We start from the raw sequence: 27,917 nt of genomic DNA on the forward strand, positions 1-27,917 counted from the left end.
CAGCTTGGTGATACTTTGTTATAAGAGTTAGGAGTAGGGGAATAATCAAATATGCCTTCAGCCCTACCCTAGGGATCGAGCATAATTCTGTCCACTTGGAAGAATGAGTAAAGTTGAGAAACAAGAAATAATGGGGGAAGAAAGGGATGAGTTAGCCCAATATTAGTATACTGAGTTGAAAGTAATAGCAAGTAGGCATTTTTTGTGGGTCACTGGAAATAGAGGACTAGAGTTCAGGTGATGTGTGAAAGCTGGGGATCTGCATTTGAAGATCATTCATGAAGCTATAAGGATGATGGTGTTTTCATAGGGAATATTTGTTTAAAGGGAGAGCATGTTCAGTAGTTCTAATGGATGGGAATAGGAATAGGGATGAATTAATCTAGAATACATTAAATTAATCCTTATCGAACATCTATGTTACAGGAAAAGGGAAGGAGTGCTTACTGCAGAGACTGGGAGACACAAAGGGAATGAATGCAATGCCAGAGATATGTACAAAGATTTATGAAAATAAAATCTTGGTAGATGACTCAAAGTGCCCAGTGCAGGAGGCTTGAAGTTTAGGGGAGGATGTGTTTGATAGGAAAATAGGAGAGAATGGTTTTTCATGCAGAGGCAGAGGCACAGACACGTGGGCTCAGGGCAGTGGTGAGGAGTCTGTTGTGGCCAAAGCACAGGCTACAGGGTGAAGAGAATGGCAGGGCGCTTGGTTCTGATATGCAAGAACTAGGAAACCACTTGCGGGGTCTGAAGAATATTAGAATCACTATTAAAATAGAAGTTAAGGGACTTCCCTGGTGGACCAGTGGTAAAGAATCCACCTTCCAATGCAGGGGATGTGAGTTCGATCCCTGGTCAGGGAACTAAGATCCCACATGCTGCGGGACAACGAAGCCCGCATGCCACAAATACTGAGCTTGCGCCCCTCAACTAGGGAGCCCGTGCGCCGTAAACTACAGAGCCCACGTGCTCTGGAACCTGCGCACCACAGCTACAGAGCCCACGTGCCCTGGAGCCTGCGCGCCACAACTAGAGAGAGAAAACCTGCACGCCACAACTAGAGAGAAGCCCGTGTGGCACAATGAAATATCCCGCATGCCGCAACAAAGATCCTGCATACCGCAACTAAGACCCGATGCAGCCAAAAATAAATAAAAAAATAAACAATAATAAATAAATAAATAGAAGGTAAAATCATGTTTGACTTTAACATAAATGGATAGAAGAGGAAATAACAGAAGAATTATAGGTTTTTCTCTTCTGTTTATCAAGCAAATACTGTCATAATAAAGTGCTGTAGGTTCACTTCTATTAATTTATATTCATTTTGTTCATATCAAAATTTTGATATATGATAATGTGACCAAAGCAAAGATTTAATTTATATTTACATATATATACACACACGTGTGCACACGCGTGTGCACACACACACACACACACACACGATCAGCATATTAATTATTAACAACCAGGAACCAGGGGTACAAAGATGGGAGAATGAAATAAAGTCTCGCCTTCAAGACCTTGGTTGATTAGTCAAAGACAGATAATAAAAAAAATTATATTCTTGTTTGGTAAATGCAAAGATATGGGAACACGCAAGAGGAGTACAAAATCCAAGTCAGGTGTTAGCAGAACGATTTAGGAAGCCTTCTTGGAGGGATGATGACAGTTGATTCTTAGGTTATGCTAAAGAAGTAGTGGGTTGATTTGAGGAAGGGAACATGAGATAGTGGCATACCATGCAAATTGGGTCACAATAAGTAAGACACAACCTGTTGTGTGTAAGGAACCATAGTCATTTCATTCTTCTTGAAGCTCTAAGTGTGAGATTGGAACAGGAGAGGAGCTTGTAGATCTAGGTGGAGATCAGTGCAGGTTGACATTTCACATACTAATTTAAGGGACTTGAGTTTTATACAGGGGAGTGACTTGGCTGGATTTTGCATTCTCGATATATGGCTCTTGTAGCTAGGTGTAGGATGAACTTGGGAAGTCAGGCTTGGAAATAGGAATTAGGTAGATTTGGCAGTAAACAGGCTTCACTATGTAAAAGAATAAGGATGAAATTGAAGGTACAGATTTGAGAAATATTCAGGAAATAAAATGGACAGGATTCATTAATAGGTTATTTATGGAAATTTAGGGGGAGTGAGTGAAAGGAAGGAATGACTCAGGTTTCTGGTGTGGTGGATGGTTGTGCCTTCGGCTATAACAATAAATACAATAAAAAGAACGTATTTATTAGATTAGATGATGAGTTCTGTTTTGGACCTTTTGAATTTTATGTGCCGATGGGCTTTCCACATGAAGATTTCCAACAGATGGCTGAACATCTGAAGGTTAGATGAGAAGTTTGAGTTTGAAACCCAAGTCTGGGAGCCATTACCATGTAAGTGACACTGAAACTCTAAGAATGGACATTCTCTTTAGTATCAGCATCATGTTCATAATCAATATGAATATACTGAGTGTATATTGAGCAAACAACTCAAGAACCAGGAGGTGGAAGAACTCTACTTAACCTTGTTTAATTTGCTTAACTTTGAATTCACCTGAAACATACTTTAAAAAAATTGAAGAACAAACATAACCAGCATCTTTTAAAAACTTTATGTTCCCCCCAATTTTAATCCTAGCATCGAAGTAGCATATCAAAATATAATTTGAATTAACTTGATAGACCATTTAATTGGAGTTCTTAGAACTGGATGTCTAGTGTATGCAGAACACTGAATTCATTGCAAAAGACTTCAAAGGCAAAGGCAGTCCATATAATGATTTTGGCAATAAAAAGAATTAAATTTTTCCTCTCTCAGCTCAAGTACAAGTCATCTCGGGAGAAAAATTACTCCCAGATGAGTTTACAATCATCAACAATCCAAAATTTAACCAAATTGGATCATCACACACTGTATTTGGAAGGAAGACTGATAAAGTGTTCTTTCAGTAGATTCTAGGAAGTGTAGGACTTACTTAACTATAGTGGCCCTGGAAAATGGTTATTGCCTAAAGATCAGGAGTAATTAAGTCTAATGCTATTCATTTGTAGGAGAGTTTTCCAATAATAATTTTGGTAAATGACATCTTATAAAAACAAAAAACAAGAGAGTATAAACTGTAGAATGATGAATACAGAAACTGACCAATATTGCAGTATTTTGAACTTCAATTCATCATTTAATTGGGATTTCATTCCCAAGACAGAATTGATTAATAATGTAAATAGTTTCCAGTACTTATGTAGTGCTTACAGTGTGCCAGTTGCTGGTCTAAGCACTTTACACATATCCTCACATCACCCTGTAAGAGGAATCCTGTTATCAGCCACCTTTAACACATGAGGAAACTGAGGCAAACAGAGGGCAAGCCAACTTGCCCGAGATCACATAGCTACTAGTTGGTGGAGCAGGTAGTCTACCCTCAGAGTTACGGTAGATCCAGGTAGATTACCCTTAGATTCCATGGTAGACCAGGTAGACTGCCCTCATAGCCCATTGTAGGTGGATTCAGGTAGTCTGCCCTTAGATCCCATGGTAGACCCAGGTAGTCTACCTGAAGAGTCAGTGGTACACTCAGGTGGTCTGCTTTCAGAATCCCTGCTCTTAACCACAATCCTAGTGTAAATGATAGTGAATGCAACTGGTAAACAGTATATGTATGCATTGTGGGGTTCTACAAAGTATGGAGATGACATGATTCTTGCCCCTTAAAAAATGCAGTCTCTGGCACTGTTTCCCCAATAATTTGCTTTGTAACACACCACAATGATGCTTTTGACTTAATTTTCCCTACTGTCGTGTAAAGGTGATATTACACATGTTCCTTATATCTAAAAAAAGAGAATTTTTAAAAATAAAAAGCTTAAATTATCTCTTTAGGTTAATTGTATCTTATAGTGATGTACAAATTAAGTGTAGAGGTTACCAATTTTAGGAGGTTTTATAAAGACCTCAATGTGTGACAGCATAGGTATATACTTTGCTTTTTACCCAAGAAATGTAAATGGAAATTATTTTAATCAAATAATTCAAAAGGTACCAGGCATGCATACTATTAAAAGTTTTATTATTAATACTTTTCATTTTTTAATTATAAAAGTAATATATAATCACATGATAGAACATTTGGAGATAAAATACGAAAATCCGTAAACCCAGCAGCTCTTATACCTTATAGTCTTATTTCCTTAGAGTCTTTCCCTGTGTATCTAGTCTTACATTATTGTAATAATAGCATATTTATTATTTTGTGCTTTAGGAAGTTTTAATTTTACTCTTTAATATTATTGAAGATCCTTTTTTTTGGGTAAAAATAGTGTACTAATTTGTCTTTTGGATATTCTGGGGTTGCTTTGTAGTCTATACCAAGTTCACATATTACAATTCAGAAACATTTTTGTGTTATTCTCCTCACCCATATCTCTGTTCCAAGCCTTGGCTTTCCTCAGCCAGGTCCAATGATGCCCCCTACCTGCAGGCTGAATCTTGCATGGTACCTGAGCCATTCTTACCTGAGTCAGCAGTTACATCTTTAGCTTCAGACCCACTGATGTGACTTAGAGTTAGTTCTATCCATCCCAGACCTTAGATTCATTTGCACAGCTGTTTATATTCCTGCTTTCTCTCAGCTGACCCTCCACCCCGCAAATCCCTCTACTGCTGGTTGCCGTGGGATCAGCCCTGGGCCCTCACTTCATTGCTTTCCCTTCATCTCTCCTCATCCTTCAATTGCCAGTTTTAGATGACTTGGCCGGGCTTCCTCTCTGTAGTAACCCCCTTCTCTCCAGATGCTCTTCTTCATCATGTAGGCTCCTTCTGGGCCTTTGTCACCCCTTTCTTACTTCCTGCCACTTTCATCCCCTACCTATTCCCAGTCAGACTTTGTGTCTGACACCTGTACAAGATTTTCCAGCATTGCCTCCTGAATTCTGATTGAGACTTCTCCTTGGAATCTTTATTCTTCTGCTTTATTCATTGAATTCAATTTATGTCTTGCCCGAGTATGCCCTTTGGACCAAGTTCCTCTGACTGGCCCACCATATTCTCAGATGACAGGTGCTACAGGTGGTTCCCTTGCCCTTGGCATGTGCTCTGTCCTGGGACCAGGCCTCTGCCTGTCTCTCTTCTCTTTCCATGTTGGTCTCTGTTGCAGAGGCCTGAGACCACCCAGGACAATGTCAGCATGGTTTCCCCAAAGACAAATTACTGTATAAAATCAAGAGAGTAAAAGAAGAATTTTAATGCATATGGGAAAAAAATTATTCGCTGATTTTTGTTAAATCTCTTCAGATCCTTTTCCAGGTGAACTATTTATCACTTGAAGCAAAAAGGAACAACTGTCTATGTTATGTCCAGACGTCTTTGTACTGTGTAGGCTCTAGATGCATTGCATGTTGTGTCTAGATTTAACATGACTATAACACATGAAATAAAAGAATCCATCAATACAGACTAAATTAAAATTGGAGTCGCATAAAGAGAATCTATGGTGAGCTGTCTTTGAGTTGCCTCGTTTATTCTTATTGATGAATTTTCATAACTTACTCCTTGAATAAATTATCCAAGAATCAGTATGTGATTTTCTTTATATATTACTTCATATTTGTGTAAAGATACTGCCATAATAAAATCTTATAATGATTACTGTTTTTACTATTTGGATGGGCTGGATGTTTTTTATAATGATTAGTGTTTTTGCTCTCCAATTGGACTGAATTTTTCATTTACAATTTATATAAAAATGGAACAACATTGCAAGTCTGCTGTTAAAAAAGGTACAATAATTCTTTCATTTTTTTCAACTCTAGGGACAGTTAGATCTTTTCCTTCTTTGTCATATATATAATTGGCCATATCAGTAACATGATTACAATATGCAACTCCTTTCCACCAAGACATCACATTTGGGTATTCTCTTCTTTAATTTCAATCTCCTGACATTTTGTCATTCTTATCCCGACTTATATGTGGAATCATGTGGCATGGCCAGTTACAAGATGCAGCAGTTGGGCAGGTTCTGCAACAGGTTACTGGAGCAAGGCAGTTACAGGCAGTTGACTCTCTGAAGTGTGCCATTTCCATGGTATACGGTTGTGATGTCCAAGTGATCTGATGATGTCGCTCATAATCTGTTGAAAGCTGTTGCCCATGGAGAAATCTCTGAAAGAAGTAACGAAGGATCTCAGCTAATGGAAGAACAAGGCAATGGAGAGTCTAGTTAAGAATCAAGTCTAGACAGGCTGGTTCTTGATACCAGTTTGATGTTTTCAGACTAAGTGTTCCCTGTAGTTCTTCCATACCACACTCAGAGGTCCTAAATTACATCACCCTTATGACTAAGAGGATTTCCAGTAGTTTCTCTAGGTTGCATGGGTTTGTCTTAGGGGTATACGTGCTATATACATGCAAAGAAGGGTTGTGAAAGATAGGGAAAAGAGTTCAAGTTAAGTGACGTTCCAGACCATCCATTCCTGCTTTACTCAACAGTGTTTTTATGTATATTACATATAGTTTTGTGTAGGAATTCCTTTGAGAAAAGTGGTTGCTTTAAAAAAGTTTGGGAACTACTCCTTGCATCTAGCACAGATAGAAAGACCCTGTTTAGTGATGTCTCCTCTTTAGCTGTTGGTGTGATAGAGGTTTATTGAGTACCTGTTGAGTGCCAGGCCCTGGAACCCTTTACCAGGCATCCTGGTCATGTCTTAGGCTCCTGAACAATTGCTGCTCTGTAATCTTAGCTTTTTCCTGTGGTTCTGCACACAACTCATTTATCTTTTATCTCTACACTTTTTTTGATGATCTTATTTATAATTTCAAAGTAATTTCCATACTAAAGATTCCAAAATCTGTGTCTCCAGCCTGACTTTGCCACTTTGTACCTGTGTGAGGTTTAGAAGTCATCCTTCCTGAGCCTCAGTTTTCTTATTTGTACAACAAAATGCCCTTAACCTTCCCAACCCTATAAGGATAAAAAGAGTGGAGGCACAAGTTTGTAAATTGCACAGGTATGAAGAGTAATATCGTTTATCTTGCTGTAATCAGTATCTTCAGGATCATATTTCTAACTTCTGGTTTTTTTTTGCAGGAATGCTTGTTTGTATGGAACTTGATACCTTAAACTTAAGATTTACTAATAGTACTCAGTCATTCCTTTTCCTTACATCAGACATAACCCTTGAGTTTGTATCTTATGAATGACACAATCTTTCCAACAGTCACTATATCTCAAAATCTTGAAAGCAGCTTTTAATCCCTTCTCCTCCTTTTAGGCCTTACTGTTACCACATTTCTTCAGGCCTTCATTGCAACTTGTCTGGATTATTATAATAATCTTATAACTGGTCCCCTGCCTTCAGTCTTTACTTCTCCTACTATGTCCTCTCTCCTGTTGCTGTAGTGTTTATGTTTGTTTGTTTTTGTTTTATTTATTTATTTTTTTGCTTTTTGTTTCTCGTCTCCTAAAAATATAGCCTTCTTGCACATTAACTTCAGTCTCCCCCCACCCCTCCACCTGTACATTGCAGTTAAGACTCGTCAGCCTTGCCTTCAAGGTCCTCTACAATATATATTTAATCTGCATTTGCAGTTTTTCCTTTTGTAGCTCCTGCATGAGCCTCTCTTCAGCCAAACTCTTTGTTCTCCAACAGAGTATTGACCACTTTTGCTTCTGGACCTTTCCACAGGCTCGTCTATCTGTCTGGAATGTCTTCACTTTGTTGTAAAACTACTGATTTTGTGAGGCCAGTTGAAAAATACCACCTCCATGAAAGTGTTTGTAACTTTTCCCTGAACAAATGTGATTTTCACTCTTCTCTCCTGAACCCACTATGTATGTCACTGTTCTTTAATTCATTTCCCAGCTACTCCCTGGTTGTATAATACTTCAGTATTATGTAAAATAATTACTTTGTTCTTAAGCTTAACTTAATCATTGTGTATCTGTTTCTTTGTGAACCATATTTTGAATCAGCCTCAGGCTCATGGTCAAAAAGTAGTTGGTGACAGTAATATATAATTTCATCTTACAGGTTATGTTCTGCCGTGTTATACATGCAAGAAGGAAAAGTGGCTCCCACCAGCTTCACTCTTGAAAATGTGAGGGGCCATTTTAATACTATTTTTTTCTTGATAAGATGCAGCAATATGTAGTGAGAGAATTATTTCAGGCATTGGTATTTATAGCCATGTTGAAATATAATTGAATGAAAGTACCTTCTAATTAGAAACTAACATTTTATAGAAAAAGTAAATTAACTCACTTTTGGAAAGATGTCTTGCCTGTTCTTGTCTTTGATTAATCTTCAGAGGGACATTTCTTTTTGTTTGTAGTTTGTATATCCCTATTTTAAGGTCTTAGGCTATGCATCAAATCCTTTTTGTATTATTACAAATCAACCAATCTTTTACTACTTTACTGTTGTCCACCATTCAGTCTTTATTGTTTTTTTAAATGCCAGAAAATAAAATGCAGAAACCCCACCTTATATTAATGTAATTTTATGGTTAAGATTTTACATTCACAAAAGTCTAGAAATTCAAAGTTATAGTTCCCAGAAGAATCCTAATTCAGTCACATTGCATAAACTGATATTAAGGCTGAAATGTGTCATTATTACAGTAATGCAAAATACTCATATATGCATGAGGACACAGTTATGGTTGCTGAGGGAACCATAATTTTGGATTTTCTGACTTTTTTTGCACATACAATTTCAACCATAATGTTGCTAATGCATTTATTTTCATTGACTCTGAAGTAATATATTTGTTGCTATGTTTATCTTTAAAATAAGTTTTCATGGACTCTGTTTTTTTCTTCTATGTATCTATAAACCTATACTTACAGATATCTGATGTCCCTACAAAGAAAACTACCTAAGAAATATTTCTATATAAAAATAGTTTTTTGCTGCATGTATACTCTTATCCTTCCTGCCTTTCTCTCACACACACATACACACACAGCCTCACACACTTATGTTACATTCTGGCACATTATAGAATCAGGTAGCATATCCACTACCTGCTGTTGAAAGTGTTGACGATACTGAATTATTTATTCCATCTTCTACACTATCCAAAATCATTTTGGGTACTTTGACACATTTTGGTCTCTTCCATATGGATACTTCATGGTGGCAGAGTTGCCAGATGCTCAGGTTTTGTGACAGTCTTAGTTTTTCAAGGACTGTTGGAATATTCTTGGGAGAATCTCTCGCCTTGTTACTGATTCCTATGGAGTGGTAAAATACTAACATTTTTTTGAAAGTGTTTTTCAAGACAAGGAGTTATTACAAAAAGTTAGTAGAATGTCCCATCTGAGAGTATTTCACTTTGGGGACTTAGCAATGGAGCAGTTTGTCATGAAATTTATTTGCAGTGAGTTGGCATCACCCTGACAGTAATATTAACAGTATATATGAATTTGGGGATTAAAACAAAGTTATTTACAATATCAGATTTTAACTCTCATACAACTTCAGCCCATTGTTTATATCTCAGTTGCCAAAATGCAAAGATGAAGAGCAGGATATCAAGTCTAGCTTATCTTTTTATCCCTTATCTACTATATGATAAACATGTAAATATATACATATATATATATATAAAATATACTGAATATTTGCTTAATTGAACAGAATGTGGATATTTATGGTCCCAGGCAATCCCAGGAATGTGGGATTTATGGTCCCTTTTTCTCTGCAGTATTAATAGAAACACACACTCTCCCCCCTTTCCAAGCCCTGCCCTTAATACATACTGAACTGGAAATTCTCCTTATCTTTAATGTCCATCTCAAGCGTTTTCTCCTAAAGCCTTTCTGGCTTTTCCATACCAAGTCTGAGGTTCCCTGCTTGCCTCTCTCATGGCTTCTGTGTATTTCCTGACATTCCCAGACCACTGTTATGCACAAGTAGAGGAAAGGGAAGAAAGGACTAACTCAAGAGGGATGCTTCCACACTGTGCCTTAGGTATAAATGTCTTGTATGGCAGAGAGAGGCTTTAGATGACTTTCTGTGACCTATGGCATGTGAGCTTCAGTTGTAGACAGTGGAAAATTCACATAACATTGAGACTCAGATGGATATCTGTAGTGAGCCTCTAGTGCATATTTATATGCACGTTCAAGTACTTTTGTCTATATTGTGTGGAGAGAAGGGGTGAAACATGGTCAAAGAAAATTTTTCTAGCTGTTTTTTTTCCCTCAGTGAATGGGTTCCCCCCCCCCCAATTTAAATGGAGAGTATTTTCATTTCAGTGTCTAACTTGAAACTGCTCCCGCTATTGGAGTTAGAAGACAGGCTCACTAGCAGCACCTGTGTCTTCCTTTCTATTACTGAGTATCTTGGTCCCAGCTTTGCCTCTAAATGGCTCACCCAGGGCAGGTGACCTCATTTTGTGCTTCTCAGTCACCTGTTAAGGAAGTGTGACCTTGGGAATTCCTCCAGCTGTAGTATTTGATCTCACATACACTGTAATATAGTAGGTGAGACCAAGAGATGCATCTCAGAAAGTTACCGTGTCAAGCAGATTGTGTTGAATGACCTCAATACTTCATTTTTAGATAATCTTAACAGTATTGTTTATATAGCATTTTCTACTTTTCATCTGTTTTTCCCCCCCTGTACCTATGTATATATTAGTTACTTTAAAAAAAAAAAGAGGGCAGGGACTTCCCTGGTGGTCCAGCGGTTAAGACTCTGTACTCCCAATGCAGGGGACCTGGGTCCAATCCGTGTTCAGGGAACTAGATCCCACGTGCATGCCACAGCTAAAGATCCCACATGCCGCAACTAAGACCTGGAGCAGCCAAATAAATTTAAAAAAAAGAAAAAAAAGAGGGCAATTATTTAAGCTGTGGTCAAGGGAAGCATACTAAAAAAATTTTATTTGTGAAACTTAGCATGCATGTAGAAAAATTTATAATTTTCATTTTACTCTATTAAAATAGGAAGTTTTGATCTTTCAAAAAACTAGCTTTCAGGTGTTTCCCCTTCTGTGCTATAGATTGGGAGACATAATCTTAGAATTTTCACCTTGTTGTCTTGATGAGAAAGAAACTCAGGATTAGCAAACTAATGTTTATAAAACGTCTCATCTTTAAAATAAAAGTATGAAAGGCCGGGACGCAGTCTGGGGACTCACACCTTCAAATTCTTTTTCTATTGCAGATGTACTACATTAGTTAACGTTTCACTCTCCTAAACATTTTTTGAGTGCCTACTGTGTACGGTGCACTCTGCTGGCTTTGACTTTTGTAATTAATTACCTAGTGACACACTTACAATTAAAGTGATGGGTAAAATAACAAAACATTGGTGATAATAAATAAATTATTTGTGGGGTGGTATTTCTTCAAGTGGCATATTAAGCACCAAATTCAGGGAAGCTTTCAAAGAACTGTCTTGGACTTGCCAAAACAAACATAGGAGAAGTAATCAAAACAGGATTAATCTCTATGAGAAGCATAACAACAAAATGACACAAATCAAATGATAGAACAACTCACTAGAATATAGGACTCTGGGAAGCAAATTGAAAACAAATACTCATAAGCATGGAAAAATTTAGTTTTTTATGACTGATTATAGAAGGACTGAATATTTAGGAAGCATTTTCTTTTGTGCTTGTTAATTTTAGCAGTAAATGTAATTCAGTAAAAATAGCAGGTTAACATATTTTTCCTTGTTAGCTTATTAGTTATTTGGGCACAAAACACCTTTCTCTCTATGGTTATCGGGAATAGTTTAGTTCAGGGGGCCGTAACCCCTGGAACTGGGCCTCACGGCGGGAGGTGAGGGGCGGGTGAATGAGCAAAGCTTCATCTGTATTTACGGCCACTCCTCATCGCTCGCATTACCGCCTGAGCTCCGCCTCCTCTAAGATCAGCCGTGGCATTAAGATTCTCATAGGAGCGCGAACCCTACTGTGAACTGTGCATGCGAGAGATCTAGGTTGCAGGCTCCTTATGAGAATCTAATGCCTGGTGATCTGATGTGGAGCTGAGGTGGTGATGCTAGCGCCGGGGAGGGGCTGCAAATACAGATTCTCATTAGCAGAGAGGTTTCACTGCACAGAGACCATAATAAATCAATTGGTTGCAGAATCATATCAAAACCCTATCATTGAGTAGCAAGTGATGATTAAGCTGCATCTGGTGGCAGCTTTATAGTGGCAAGTGAGTTGATGTACTTCAGTTGTACAGCTGCATCTGGTGGCAGGCTCTAAGTCAGAATCCGACACTTATTTTAGTCCTCGTGCGGCCCGCCCATTATTTTATTTACCACTTCCATCCACGCCGCTTTCCCGCACTGCGTACTTGTCTGAGTCACAGTTTTGGTAAGCCCACAAGGTAAACCTACCCAAATTAGTAAAAAAGCAAATGTCACTGGAGAGCTTATTTGAAAGGGGAAAGACCCAGTGATGAGAGAGCAGAAGGCTCTTAAGACTGCCAACAAGAAGAAAGCTGCATTTAAAAGAAAATACCAAGAGACATACTTAAATTACAGGTTCATTGCAACAGGTGATTCACATTCTGCAAGCCCGCTTTGTATAATATGTGGTGACAAAAAAATAAAAATAAAAATAAAAAAATAAAAAAAAGGGCTTCCCTGGTGGCGCAGTGGTTGGGAGTCCGCCTGCTGATGCAGGGGGCACGGGTTCGTGCCCTGGTCTGGGAGGATCCCACATGCTGTGGAGTGGCTGGGCCCGTGAGCTGTGGCCGCTGGGCCTGCGTGTTCGCAGCCTGTGCTCCGCAGCGGGAGAGGCCGCAACAGTGAGAGGCCCACGTACAGCAAAAAAAAAAAAAAAAAAAAAATGTGGTGACCAGCTATCCAACAAAGCCATGAAAGCTTCAAAACTGCTTCGCCACGTGGAGACCAAGCACCCTGCATTAAAGAACAAGCCTTTGGAGTTTTTCCAAAAGAAAAAAAAGTGAATACGAAGAACAGAAGTAATTATTGAAGGCCACCACTTCATCAAATGTGTCTGCACTGAGAGCATCATTCTTAGTGGCCAACCTCATGGCTAAAGCTAAGAAGCCCTTTACCGTTGGTGCAGAGTTGATCCTGCCTGCTGCTAAGGACACTGTCACGAACTTTTAGGAGAGGCTAGCACCATAACTAGACGAATTGATGGAATAGCAGAGGATATTGAGGCACAATTGTTAGGCTTAATGAGTCACTGTGATACGCAGTCCAGGTTGACAAGTCTACCGATGTTGACAATGAGGCATCGGTGCTTGTTTTTGTGCGATATGTTTTTTTTTCAGGAGGATGTGCATGAGAATGTGTTATGTGCACTTTTGTTGCCAGCCAACACCACAGCTGCAGAACTATTCAAGTCTTTGAATGATTACATATCAGGAAAAGTGAATTGGTCATTTTGTGTCAGTATATGCACGGAAGGAGCAGCTGCCATGACTGGACGGCTTCCTGGTTTCACTACTCGGTTCAAAGTGGTCGCTTCCGAATGTGAGCCTATACACTGTGTCATCCACAGAGAAATGCTGGCTAGCCTAAAAATGTCACCTGAACTTAACAGCGTTTTGCAGGATGTGATGAAAATTATCAACCACATTAAAGTACATGCCCTTAACTCACGTCTGTTTGTACAGCTCTGTAGGAGATGGACGCAGAGCACACACGTCTTCTCTTACACACAGAAGTGAGATGGCTTTCTAAAGGTAGATCACTGGCCAGAGTTTCTGAGTTATGAGAGCTGCTCCAGAGATTTCTTTTAGAAAAACAGTCACCACTGGCAGCACATTTCAGTGACACAGAATGGGTTGCAAATCTTGCTTACTTGTGCGACATATTCAACCTGCTCAACGAACTCACTCTGTCACTTCAGGGGAGAATGACAACTGTGTTCAAGTCGGCAGATAAAGTGGCTGCATTCAAAGCCAAACTGGAATCATGGGGGTCGAGTGAACGTTGGGATTTTTGACATGTTTCAAACATTGGCAGAGATTTTGAAAGAGAGTGAGCCGGGGCCTTCTTTCTCCCAGCTGGTGCATGGTCACCTATCTTAGCTTTTGAAAGAGTTTGAGCATTACTTCCCAACCACAAAAGACCCCCAAACTGGGAAGGAATGGATCCACAACCCAGTTGTGAATAAACCAGGTGAATCGACTTTGTCCGTGTTAGAAGAGGATCAACTGCTTGAGATCGCAAATGACGGTGGCCTTAAAAGTATGTTTGAGACAGCTTCAAATCTCCATACATTCTGGATTCAAGTCAAGGCGGAGTATCCTGAGATTGCCACAAAAGCACTGAAAAGCCTGCTTCCATTTCCAACGTCCTGTCTTTGTGAAGCAAGGTTTTCTGCAGTGACAGTGACCAAAATGAGATCACGGGGTAGGCTGGACATAAGCAACACACTTTGGGTGTCACTGTCTCCCATTGCCCCCAGACGGGACCATCTAGTTGCTGGAAAACAAGCTCGGGGCTCCCACTGATTTTGCATTATGGTGAGTTGTACAATTATTTCATTATATATTACGATGTAATAATGATAGAAATAAAGTACACAATAAATGTAATGCGCTTGAATCATCCTGAAACCATCCCCCCACCACCACCCCGGTCCGTGGAAAAATTGTCTTCCATGAAACTGGTCCCTGGTGCCAAAAAGGTTGGGGACCACTGCTTTAGTTGACACGTCAGGTAGCAGATATTATTATTGTCGTCATCATTGTTGTGATTCTTTTAACTATTCCTGTGCCTTAATATTCAAGCCTAAATGATGATAATATCTAAAAGCAACTCTGGGCTTGCCTGTGGTTTGTTTCTTAGGCTTGTGCCTGAACTGAGCTTTATGTATCTATTTAAGCAGTAGCCTTTGGCTTGACAGGTCACTGTGTCCTTAGATGTATGTAATCTTTGACAACACTGGTGGGGTTGAATTGGAGTGACAAAGGACTTATACCCATTACCTTGGGTCTTTATTCTCCCAACTTTATGATATTTAGAAATGAACTCCAGGGACTCAGGAGTGGCATGAACTTAAGATCAAAGAACATTCCAATATAAAATGATATGCTGCTGTTAAGGAATAGTCTTCTACAGTAGATTAATCATGAGGGGAATTATAAATATTTCACATACTAATTATATTAGTTTATGGAGATAAAACACCATATGAAGTGTTCCCAGCACACTCAGCGAGTTAGATGCGCTTTACATGTTAATTGACTTACTTCATCAAGGCTGACAATCACGAATCCCTGAAGATGACAGGAATTATTATCATGATATTGTACATTCCTGATCTTTATACCAGGTTGACACCTACCTTTCCCCAGGAGTTCCTTTTCTTTGGATGGTATCTTCAGTTCTTGATATTTTAGCATGGTGAAGTAGAGAACAGTGCCTGACGTATTATTAAGGACCCTGAGGAGAAAGTAATGGGCTCCATAAAAAATGACATCAAATAAAACTTCCTAGAATTGTACTGGATGCTGAAGTAAGAAAAGTGCTTTCTTTGGGGGGCATGGGATGCTTTCCAACTTGTTTTTTAATGGTAGAAGTGACTATCATATTGAACACTTTAAATAGAGAATCAACCAGCTTGATTTTCTCAGTATCATTGAGGTAATGAATGAATGATTGATTCATTCAGTCAGTCATTTATTTGGAAACATTTATTGAGCACCTGAGATAAGACAATGAACAAGGAAGATATAGGGCTTGCTACAAAGGAACTTAGGATCCAGAGTGGTAACTGCCATGTTAGGGAAACTACCAAAGAAAAGAACAGCAGATCCAGTTTATCTTATCAAAGAGTATATACTCTAATGGGAGGAAACAAGACCTACAGTTATCTCACTCCTTATCTCTGGAAAGAGATGGTGTTCACCAAGTCTCCGTATCAGGAATTCACTGACCACCTTGTAAAGACCCACACCAGAGTTTCCGTGCAGAGGACCCAGGCTCCAGCTGTAGCCACCACATAGTTTTCTATGAGAAAAATAAAGTGAATGAAGCTAGTTAAAAAAAAAAAAAAAAGAAATGAAATATGGTGGAAACAAGTAGCACAGTATGTAAAATTATATAGCAAACCAGACCCACATTTTTAACAGACATGTTTGGTGACCAAGCCCTTTAGTTTAATTAAATCTCCAATGAAGTTTCTTTCATTGGTCTATTATATATTATCTTTAGTTACCTACTGGACACTCCATTTATATTCAACATTTGTAAAATCTGTCTCTGTATTTCTCCTCTACTCCAACTGCTGATTTGTTTTCTCCTCTTGTGTTAAGGAATGTTACTACTACCCATCTGATTACACAAGCTAGAAACCTTTGAGTCACCCTTAGCCTGTCCATCCCAGTCATCATCATTTCTATTTCCTTTGTTGCTCTTAATATCAGCCATTTCTCTCTACTCCCCCAACCCTGACCACCTCCTCATTATTTCAGTCAGCTGACTCCTTCCTGATATTTAGGGTGTTGCTTAGATTGCATTTCTTCAGGAGGTTCTGCATTGATGGTCATCACCTTTCTGCAATTTGTCTAACTGTAATCTCCCAGTAAATACGTGATGAATGAAGGGATGAAATGAAACTGCTCAGGTTAGTACAGTTCTTCGTACCATTTATATTCTTTTATTTCTCAAACATAGACTATAATAAAAAGTACAGTTAGCAGGAAACAGTGAGTCACATTCTAATCTTAGATGGTTCAAAATCAGTGTGGAGTAACTGAAAAAGCAGAGACTTTGTGGCCACATCAACTTGGATTTGAAACTCATCTCTGCCTCTTAGTAACTGCTATTGTCTTAGCACTTCACCAAACCTCTTGTAATACTTTAATTTCTTAGTTGGTAAAATGGGGATAATAGGACATATCTTTTAGGATGATGATTAAATAAGATATACTTTAAAAACCTTGCATAATACATGGGTCCCTGTCTTTCTTTAGAACATTACGGAGACTTAAGTATCTCATTATCAAAAAAAGTGACGATGGAGAGCCGTGGTTTTAAGTGAATTGGTTTTATCTATATTTGGTTATGTGTAGAACAACTTCCCTTGTTTTGAGAGTGGTAGTGATGGTGGTACTTTATTTGATTCCTTTTCCTCTCATTTTACTACCACTTTTCTTAGCCAGTGAGCATTTATAACTCAGTTAATTAAGGATAGTAAGAAGAAATAAAGCCTTTCCAGTATGATAATAAATGTACAGTGGATCCCCATATGGCTAACAGATAAAGTATGAACTTCTCATCCTGCATTCGGGTACCTCTAGGTCTGGTGGAAGATCACCTTTTCAGTCTTACTTCCTTTTATTCAAACCCTAAACTTTAGCCACTGTCCTTCCTCTCTGACTTATTTAAATAGCACTGATCCTTCTAGACCCAAAACATCAGGACCCAGGCCTCCCCCTGCTATACCCTCAGTAAACTTGAGACTTCCTGGTTTTCTGCTGCCCTTAGTTTTCTCTTCTTCCTCTGAATGGATAGGGCTTAGTGCCTCTGCCTTCATTCATAATCAGCCTTGCACTGCTTGGTTACATTTCTTGTGCAAGACAGAGCTATTACTTATCTTTTTTATTGCTATTTAATGTTTCCTCTACTTATGGCTTGTTTTGCCAATTATATTGTCAGCTCTTTTGGCACAGGGGTGATATACCTCTTAGCTTGTCAAGTCAGGAGACTTGATAATATTTTGATTTGTTGACTTATTGATAGATGGTGTAAAACAGATATATCTATAAACGTTCTGAATGGTTCATGGTACCTTGTGTCTTACAAGAATACTCTTAACAGATGCTAGTCCCAAAATATATAAAAAATGTTTCTGTACACAGTAAAAATTTCAGTTTATTTATGTTTTTTTCAATAATAGAGCCCATCCTCCCTTCCTTTTCTTCCTTTCTTGTTACAAACATAATTACTAAGTATCTTTTATGGATTAGATACTATGTCAGATACCAAGAGTTAAAACACTTGAGAGCTTGCTTGAGTAATTTAAGAGATACCTGAATTTAAGTGGCACTGGTAGCTAAGAAAACACCACAGGTGTTATGTAATTTGTCTCTTTAAGCATCTGTAAGGCAGGTCAGAGTGTTAATGACTGTAGAGTGGATAGATGTTAAGAAACCAGTTGGAGATTTTGCTCAGTGGCAGATCCTACCTACAGACCTCAATTCCCTGCTTTCTGGACAAGTGTTCTTTACACTGTGATCTCCTAGCCATCATGATAAGCACAGGAAAGGAACATTACATGGTGGAAAAACTGACCTATTAATTGATGCTACATCATGGGACAGCTATTGGGAAGCTGGATACTGTGTTAGCCTGTAAATTACCCCCCACAAGAACCTAGGAAATTAAATGACTCCGTTTCTTTTTCCTTTAAATATGCTTCCATCTTGAATTTTTAATTGTTTTAGCAAATGGAAACATTTGGTTACGCACATTCTTCAAGGTTTTTGAAAATCCATAGCATTTAAACGTGCAGTAGAAATGTTCTAATTAAGATAAAGTAACTGACAACTAGAGCATAGTTAAAACGAAATTTTGTATATCAGTGATTAATAAATGTTAGAACTTTCTACACAGGTTTTTATAAATTAAAAATATATATTTAAGCCGAAGACTTTTGAAATGTTTGGGAGTAATTTTCACGTATGCATGTATGTATCATTGAGCTTCTGTTACATTGAGTGATACAGCAGAGGAAAGGATAGCACTCCTCTTTCACTTCTCACATCCAGTTCATCAGCAAACCTGGACAGCACCATCAGCAAAAACCCAGTCAGTCCGCTTCTCAGCACCATCAGCGCTATCATTTTAGTCCAAGAGACTGACATTTCTTTTCTCTTCCCTACTCTTCTCCCTTCTTGCAAAGTGATTCCTTACAGTCTGTTTTCCATACAGCAGTCAGAGTAAAGTTCTCTGATAGTAAAAAAATAATGAAACATTTCATGAAATACGTAAACAGATACAATAGAAATACAAGAGATCATACAAGAAAAATTTTAAACTTTATAGATTTAAATAAATCTAAAAATCATGAATCTAAAAATTTAAAAATCATGTTCGGGTCATTGATAGTATGACACATCGTATCATGAAATCTGTTAAAATATATGTTTCAGAAATAATTTTTAACATAGAAAAACATGTATTAAAAGCAAAAAAAATTAAAATTGCAATAGTTTATACATATTACAAAGTGAAAGAATAAAGGTAAATTCACCCAATATGCATTTATTATTTTGTCATTTCCCTAGTTAAAATCCTTCATTCTCTTTCCATTGCTCTTACCATAAAATTCAAAATTATTTTCATGTCTCATGAAGACCCATAGACTTCCTCAGCATCTTCTCTGGCCATTCATTGAATTAATTGCTCCAGCTTCCTTGGTCCTTATTCAGTTCCTGAGCCTGCCAATTTTCTTCTTGCCTGAGCTACTTTGTTTTATATTTTAGGTCCATTATTTAGCCTAGTACCTTGCAAATAATAGCTGCTCAATGTATACTGACTAAATGAGCACCAGAATGCAAATAGTGGCCATCTCTTTTGGGGTGGTTGTGCATGATAGTTAATTTATAATTTTTGTACTTAAAACATTTTCTGTAATGACCATGTGTTTTCTAATTATCAGAAGGAAAAAATGGCATTCTGGCATTCTAGAATTGGAGACCCTGGTAGGTGAAATTCAGCAAATCAGGAGGAACTTAGAAATTAGATTATCACAAGTAGATCAAGGGTCTATACAAGAAAATCAATTCAGTGAGGAATTGCATTCAGGTAGGATGGGTGGAGTGTTGGGTTAAGGGAAGCTGGTCCATCCAGAGTTGTGCTTTCCCATTAATTTATGGCTATTTAATTTAAACTTAAAGTGAATTTAAAATTTAGTTCCTCAGTTACACTAACTATACTACAAGTGCTTGATAGCCATAAGTAGCTAGTTGCTGCTGTATTGGACAGTACAGATATAGAATATTTCCTTCATTGCAGAAAATATTGTATCACAGGAAGTACAGGATCTAGAATTCTGGGAGTAGATATCAAGGAACAGGAACTCAAGATAGGCAACAAAAGAACGAAGAAAGACTTAGGGGGTGAGGCTGGGCAGCATGTATCTAGACAAGGAATTTAAGTATTGAGCAAGGTGACACAGCTGGAAGATGGCATTCACTCTTCTGTCAAAGGCTTGTTGAAAGTCCTGCAGGGAATTATTTAAGTATAAATAACAACCCCAGTTGGTATCTGTGTTAAATTGTGTTCTGTACCCCATTATGTGATAAATGGTTTCGGAAGGTGGGGGGCTATTGAAAAAACTTCATGGGTCAAGAGTGAGATAATTAGTCCATGAAGGATTTTCTCCTAGATTGTATATGGTGGTGGTTGGAATATTGAATGCCTGTCCTCTGTTTCTCATTTCACTGACCCTTCATGCCATTTAAGGTATAAAGGTATGCATCTTGATAATAGTCGTCACACTCCTACAGTGCTTATGTATATTTTAACATCTCGTTTGACATATTAAGAAAATAGGATAAAAGGCAAACAACTAGTGTATCCAAACTGAATCAAAGAAAAATAAAATCTAGAATTTCATTGTGTTGAATGATTTTGGATTCCTTAAGCAAATATGACTCAGATTGTAGGTATAATGTGCATTGAAAATACTTGAAGCATGTATATGCATACAGTCCCAAATACCTAGAACGGCATTCACGTACTTTTACAGCACAGAGCTGTTTTGGTTAGACGATTATAATAGCAGCTTACTTATACTTTTGGTGAGATGGTAAGCTAATGATGTAGCCATTAATTTGAATTTAGCAGACATTTTAAATATAGGTTTCTCTTACAGAGACAAAAGTTGCAATTTAAAGCTCTTTGGTGGTCTAAAAACAGCTTAATTCTGTAGTAGCATGGTAATAAGTACTAATCCAGCTTATACAGTGATTGTAGTATGTCATGTTTGTGAAAGATTGCCCAACTGCTTTCTCTGGGTTTTATGTTAATTTAAAAATATTAAACATAAAACCTTATAACATCTTCATGCTGAGATAAACTGTTCAATTTAACTTGTGCTCAAGCAGCAGCTGTCAGGAATTATCTTGTTCCTAGTGGGTTTTGCTTTCACCTTGTGCCCTTTCCTGCCAGAGACACAGTGTGGGGTGGTAAAGCTCACCTTGTTAGGATTTATTGCTTAAATAATACCTGAGGCAAGATGAACATTGGGAGCCTAGGGATTAGCTGCTGATTGAGTGATGTCATTCATTGCATTATACAATTTTTTTTTAATTGATGGAGGATGGCAAAGAAAAAATTGCCTATGAATCTTACCTGCATTTCTTTTGTGGGCATCTTCATCACTTCTTTTTAGGTGTCATTGAGCTGAATATTTGAGGAGTTGCTTATTGTCTAATTTAACTTCCATTTTACAAGCAAAAAAGCAAAGAGAAATGTTTTACTAATGTAGGAGATAATTCCCACAATTTAGAAGTAGTGCGTGCTATTTCAAGATTAGTTATAAAAATAAAATGAGTTTCCTGTTAATGACTGAACAAACTGAAGGAAGTGTTGGTGTGGGCAGTCCCAAATGGGTAATATTATGAAAATCATTGCCATTTTACTTCTGAATGTATTGCATTCTCTCGTTTGAGAGCTTTTATTTGAAAGTCTCAATTTTAGATTTGGATTCCTTGATTGTGGATCAGCTGGTAGGTGGGGTAAGGAGAGGCGGTATGTGGTAGGAGGAGAGTGAAGGGCTTGCTTTAGTTAAACATTTGCTACAGATGTTCCACCCTGAGGATAGTTCTCTTGGAGGAAATGAACAATTGGAGTCTGACTAGAAATACATATATGATGGGTTTACTGTTTATGGAATGTGGCATATTTTTCCCTTCTACTTACTGCCATTTAATGAATATCCTCCCAAATTTGTAGTTTTATAAATGTATAACTTAAAAATTTGCAAGACTAGATCAGTGAGTTACAATATATCATTTATTTAGATTAATCAAATGTTAACATTTTGCACATTTATTTCTATCTATGAATATTTGAATATTTGTTTTTAGTGGCCTTTGGACCGAACTATTTAAGACTTAGTTGCAGACATCATTACGCTTCACATGTTAATAATTCAACACGTGTCTCCTAAGAATGAAGATATTCTCCTACATAATTGCAGTAAAATCAATACACTTCAATTTATGATTGATAAAACTTTACAATTTTATATTCAGAGTTTCCCTGTTGTTCTTATATCTTCTACAGCTGTTTTTTATTTTTTTCCCCATTCAGTATCCCATCAAGTATCACACATTGTATTTTGTTTGGGGGTCTTTTTATTTCCCTTTACTCTAGATTTTTTTCCTTTTATGACCTTGACCTTTTTTGGAGATCCAGCCCATTTATTTTGCAGAATATTTGTCTGGCTATTTCCTCACGACCAAATTCAGATCAAGCATTTTTGTCAGGAATTGGTGATCTCTATCTTTCTCAGTGTATCACATTGGGAAATACATGATATCCCTTTGGCCCATTATTGTTCATATTAAGTTTGGTCACTTGGGTAAGTTGATGTCTACCAAATTTCTTCATTATAAGGGTACGGTTTTTTATAACTAATGAATAGATGGAAGCTGCAGTTAATGAGTTTTTCTTCCTGGTGTGTGAAAAACACTGAGTTTGCTCAGGTCTTAATGATTAACAATGAGTCATTGTTTGCAGTAGTTTGTTATGTTGGGACTGGGGAGTGGGAATAGAGGGGGGTGTATTACTCAACTTGATCCACAAGTTGCCATCCGTTTTATTTTAAGGAAAATATAGATTGACTGAGTCTAAATTTTATTGTTCTCTCTACTAAAGATCAGATTTGTAGATGAGCAAATATCTTCATATTTCAGAATTTTCAATCTAAATTTTAGAAAAGCTTATACTTAGTGGTGGTGGTGGGAATATTTTTGGAAAAAATAGAGGACATTTTCTGAACATGAATTTTCTATTTGCTTTAGTTGAGTACAAGTAGACAATTTTTAAAAATGCATCTCCTTGATAAGATTTTTTACTTTATAACAATAAACCATAACATTAATACAGCAATGTGAGTTTAGAGAGGTGGCTGCTTTTTGGTCTTATGTGCCTTTTTTAGCCCATGAAGAAGACACTTGAATTCCTCTTTATGATGTATGCACTTATTATGTAATCATTCTTCTTATGTGAAAGGCTAGTGCTGCAGATCATATAAACACCTGAAGTTAGCCATTTGGCTTGTCAGCAAGGGAGAATTTATAGTAGTTGTAATCATGGTAATAACAAGGATGCTATTTTGTATTTATTAAGTACAGTAAAAAGCGTTTGCAATGTAAGTGGTCCACAATGAATTCATATCTGTGGTGTAATGCATAGTACTTCGGGCTTAGAAGACTGGGAATCTCTCTGCTTTGCCACTACTACCAGTGTGATTCTAGAAAAAACCCTTAACCTTCTTGGACCTCATTTTTTAGAATGAGAATTAAAGCTGTAAGGGTCAAATGATGCTATATTATGTTATAAAGGTGGCATTCCATCAAAATTGTGCCATCTAAATGTCCTCAGCTGCTCAGGGAATGTAATTTGTCCCTCTTTTGTGTCCACACGTGTTAGCCACCTCATTAGTGAAATATTTCCGGGTTGTCCCAGACAGTTGTCTGTTTGTTCCTCTAGTACTTTGTTCATGCCACTGTTATTGGCAGCATTCATTCTGCAGGCTGTCTTGGTCATCTTTTCTGTTCTTCCTCGCTTGACCCTGGTACCTAGTAGGCATTTATGATAAATGTTTGTGGAATGAGTGAGTAAATAGACACTATTTCATTTATAACCATGGATAGGTAGACTTTCAGTTTCCTTTTTATCCCCCAAAGACAAGGAACCAGGCTTTCTTCATTTTTATAATTTATGTTTTATATAAGGGATATTACAGAGTGTACACATATGGTGCCATTAGCAGTCCAGTAATCGAGAAGAAAATATAAAAGAAAAACCCCCACAAATATTGCAGAATATTTAAAAGGGGGGCATAAGAAAACATGCCAAGAGAAAAAGCCCTCACTAGATAAGTCTATTGCATAAATCAAAAGGGTTTATGTCATAACACGAACACGTGCCATTCCTGCTCATATATTGAATTTCAGTAGTTGGTTGCATAAAGAAGTAAAGTGTAATGAAACTGGCAAGCAAAGTATTCCCCAGTCAGCCTTATCTTTGTTCCATTTGTCCTTCAGATGGAGCTTTTCTAGGCTTTTTTCAATAAAATCCATCCAGCTTTTTTTTTTTTTTGCATCTCTCAGTGACTGAGCTGAGAAGACCAATGAGATTCAGGGCGTTTATAGTTCTTAGCAGCTGCTTTTTAAGAGATCAAAACTTAGAATGCTGCTACATGGTATTAAGGCTTAACTCTTGATGTGTCCCTATGGGGGATATGTTTTCCTTGGGGTAGGATGAGGAAAGAGGAGAGAAGGCACAGGATGCCCACTTCAAGTATGCTCGGGGTGGTAACCCTAATTTCCTTGTTTCCTAGGATTCTCTTCGCAAGCTCAGTGCTTAACCTGACTGAACTGGCTGCCCTTCGGCCTGACCTTGGGAAATTGAAAAAGATTCTGTACTTCCATGAGAACCAATTGGTATATCCTGTCAAGAAATGTCAGGAGAGGGATTTCCAATATGGATACAACCAAATTCTCTCATGGTAGGTATAGATTGTATCATTATATTTAGTCGTTTGCCATCTTTTTCCTTATAGTTAGCTTTTAAATCTGGAGACCTCCTGTACACTTATTTTAAAAATACCTTAAATTAGGAGCAAATGTTTAAACATACCTTCCATGGTAGGAATTACTTGTGCCTCTGCAATATGTACATATAAGAGAACAGCTAATCCTTTTATAAAATACATATGTGTAACAATCTAAATGTTGAACTAATTATCTAACTGTATTTTCTACAACATTCAAAATAGAATCAAAGGGGTGACAGGGACCTTCTTCAGCCCCTGATTCCATCATCTACTGTGTGAGACATACTTTTAGAAAAAGACAGTCAACTTTTATTTACCAGCTACTTTCCATGTATCCAGCTGAAATCAAAATAGAAATTTACAGAGGAATAAACAAAAATTAAAGCATAATGGAGCAAGGGGTTTTTGTCCTTTTTTTCCTTATTGTTTGTAAGAGAAAACTATGGAAAATGAATCTTTAGGAGGTTTTTTTTCCACTCTTGAGTCTTCTGAAACTGCATAGCCTTAAAATACCATGACATTTCAAAGGTGATGGTCCTTCTCTACTGTTACTTCAACAAAGTGTATCTCCTGAAGCTTAGTTAATGAAAGAAGTTAATAACAACTCTGAAACAGCTTTGCTATTGGATCCCATCCACATAACTGCAACACTCAAAGGGAGTCAGTTTGGCAGTGATTGGGTTCAGTTTACTCACCTTTTTTAATAGTTATTAGCAACTGGGATTGATGATGTGTTTAAACAGACTCCCAGCTCTTTTGCAAGTATATTCCATAGTTTCACTGACATAGAAAAACAGCTAGATGGTAATACTTCTGTGTTTTGAGCATTTTGTAAATGTTTTCCTGCAATCATTTTTACAAGCTGCTTCAAATGAAGTAGCAGCGCTATCAAAATAGAGCGGAGCTGCTTCACATCAAATGTCTCATAAAAAAAGCAGCCGTTTTAAAATTTCATAATAAAATTAAAATTCTTTATTTTATATTGAAACAGAGGGGAAAATATGTTTTAAAAACAAAAATAAAATCATTTTGTGCTTTATCAATATGGAAAACATTTGTAATATTCTTTTGGTTTCTTGAATTAGCCTCATTCTTTTCCTCAGATAGTGTGTGTTTATTACCCGTGAGAAATAACTGGGGAAAAAAATTAAGTCTATTTTTCCCTTTATGGGTGGCTTTAAAGTTAGTGGAAGTTACACCCACTCATATCAGAGAGGAAATGCATGAAAAAGAATATTTCTGTAAACTATCTTGGAACTTTAATTTGGCATAAACTGGGTTTTTAAGTAGTTGGGTTGAATGCCGTTTGAGGGCAGATAGCTAAAAAAATTTTTAGCTCACTACCCCTCATCTCTCTGTTTCAGAAAAGATTGCTTTGCTCAAAGGGGATGAGACTATAAAAGCTTATATATAATTTTCCAGCATTGTTCTTCTCAAGCGCGTAAACTGATAGACGAGCTTGGAGAGAAAGAAGTGGGCTTGATCATTGGTGGGACTCTTAATGAGAAAAAAACTGGCTTGCAGTCATCCAGAGGAAAAATAAGAGTGTCAGAAAGCAGTCCTGTTCAGATTCAGTTTGAAAAGTATGACTCCAGCTTCTTAAAATGTTTCTTTAGCTTTCTTGCTGACTTCTGCTTTTGTTGGCACTGTCAGGTTTCTTTCTTGACTGTGTGACAGTTAAGGACTTCAGAGATGACCGACATAAGCATTCACCTTAAATAGAGGTTTCACTAACCCTCTGACTGATGAACACATGCCATAACTATGTATTATGACCTGTGGGTCACTACTACAATATGTGACATATGGTGAAAACAGACTAGCTGTAAAACATCCTTCAACTTTTGGTATATTATTATATTGGCTTCCTTATTGCTTGATATTGTGTCAGCACTTCTGTGACACTCTCTTGTATTATCCATGTTGTAATCACTGCTAATCCCAAGTTTGCACTAGGTTGCAACTAAAAAAAAAAAAAAAATACTTGTATGGGAAAACACTTTTGCAGGAGTGGGGGCAGATAGGGGTGGCAGGTCAACATTCCTTTTGTTAGTTTTTCATTCCACTATGTATTGATAATAGAAACTTTGACTGTCTCAGTAAATGTGAATTAAACTAAACTGAGGACTTGCTGTGGTATTCCTGCTCTATAAGCCCTGTTTATTCATTTGTGTTTTACAGTCCTGTGGGCTTGCATGTCTTCTTTTCAGTTTCCTTGATGTCCTTTACAGGGTGAAATAAAACTAACTGCTTTTTCAATTTGATCTTGTATACCTTCTTATCAAAGCATTTGTATGCATTTTATTGAGATCCAGTGACACTGAGACACTGAATCATGGCTTAAAGCAAAGAGGGTTATTTTAAAAAACAAAACAATGATTTATTAAAATGGTTTTTTGATTCATAAAGGGAACATAGTACATATTCCTGTTTATCCAGCTCACCCATAGTTATCGTTTGTGTTCATTGGTTTCCAAGAAAATGTTACAGGCAAATTTGGAAACTACTGACATATTAATGACACATAAACTTTGTTTTTACATTTCCTTCTAACTATGTATTTTAGATTATTTTTAATAAAAAAATACTAAGGAGAGGATCAAGCCTTTGCATCAAAAGCAACAGCCAATATTATATTTCTTTCATTTAATTCTGAAAGTTCATGGTGTTGTGGTCCTTTATAATACATTATGTAATCAGTAGGACCTAGTGGTATGGATTTCTGGATCCATTTTCACCAACTTCTTCTATTTCTCTGACTACTCCAAATCTAATATAATAAAAAAATAAATTATTTGTAGAGTTTCTATATAATCCTTCCTGTGTAGTTTCAGAACTTTAAAAAACCTAACAGTTTCTTGAAGCAAGGGTTAAAATGAGAAATAGACTTTAACTACATATTATGAAGGTATGCTCTCAGTATGAAATAGCTTTATCTGGATTAATCTCCTTGAAGGCAGTGAAAAGTATGGCAAGTGTTCTGTTCTCAGTACTGTGGTGTAAAACGAAGTACATCACTGACATAGAAACCCAACATGGGTAGTTGGGCCACAAAGCAAAGGGTCCTCCTGTACTTGGTGATAATATTGAAAATTCCTGGCATTGCGGAAAAGTACACTGGGTTGGCCAAAAGGTTCCTTCGGTTTTTAAAGTAAAAATGAA

General features: G+C 37.4%; 1 protein-coding gene and 1 long non-coding RNA gene across 12 annotated transcripts in view; one reads left to right on the forward strand and one right to left on the reverse strand.

Annotated features, from left to right (window-relative positions):
- GTDC1 (glycosyltransferase like domain containing 1) overlaps positions 1-27,917 on the forward strand; it is a 505,179-nt gene that overhangs the window by 154,318 nt on the left and 322,944 nt on the right. For all 11 annotated transcript variants that reach the window (XR_004350686.1, XM_032637181.1, XM_032637182.1 and 8 more), the window contains one exon: positions 24,540-24,707. Coding sequence is in view for 10 of the 11 variants with exons in the window: in XM_032637181.1 (XP_032493072.1) it covers positions 24,540-24,707 (168 nt within the window). In the remaining variant the exon portion in view is untranslated. The remainder of the gene's footprint in view (positions 1-24,539; positions 24,708-27,917) is intronic.
- LOC116756567 lies at positions 5,290-16,009 on the reverse strand. Its single transcript, XR_004350687.1, has 3 exons — positions 15,826-16,009; positions 11,850-11,851; positions 5,290-5,300 (listed from the first exon to the last, which is right to left on the reverse strand). It is a non-coding gene; the product is annotated as an uncharacterized LOC116756567 (long non-coding RNA).

This window comes from Phocoena sinus, chromosome 7 (assembly GCF_008692025.1).
Source record: "Phocoena sinus isolate mPhoSin1 chromosome 7, mPhoSin1.pri, whole genome shotgun sequence".
NCBI classification, from domain to species: domain Eukaryota; kingdom Metazoa; phylum Chordata; class Mammalia; order Artiodactyla; family Phocoenidae; genus Phocoena; species Phocoena sinus.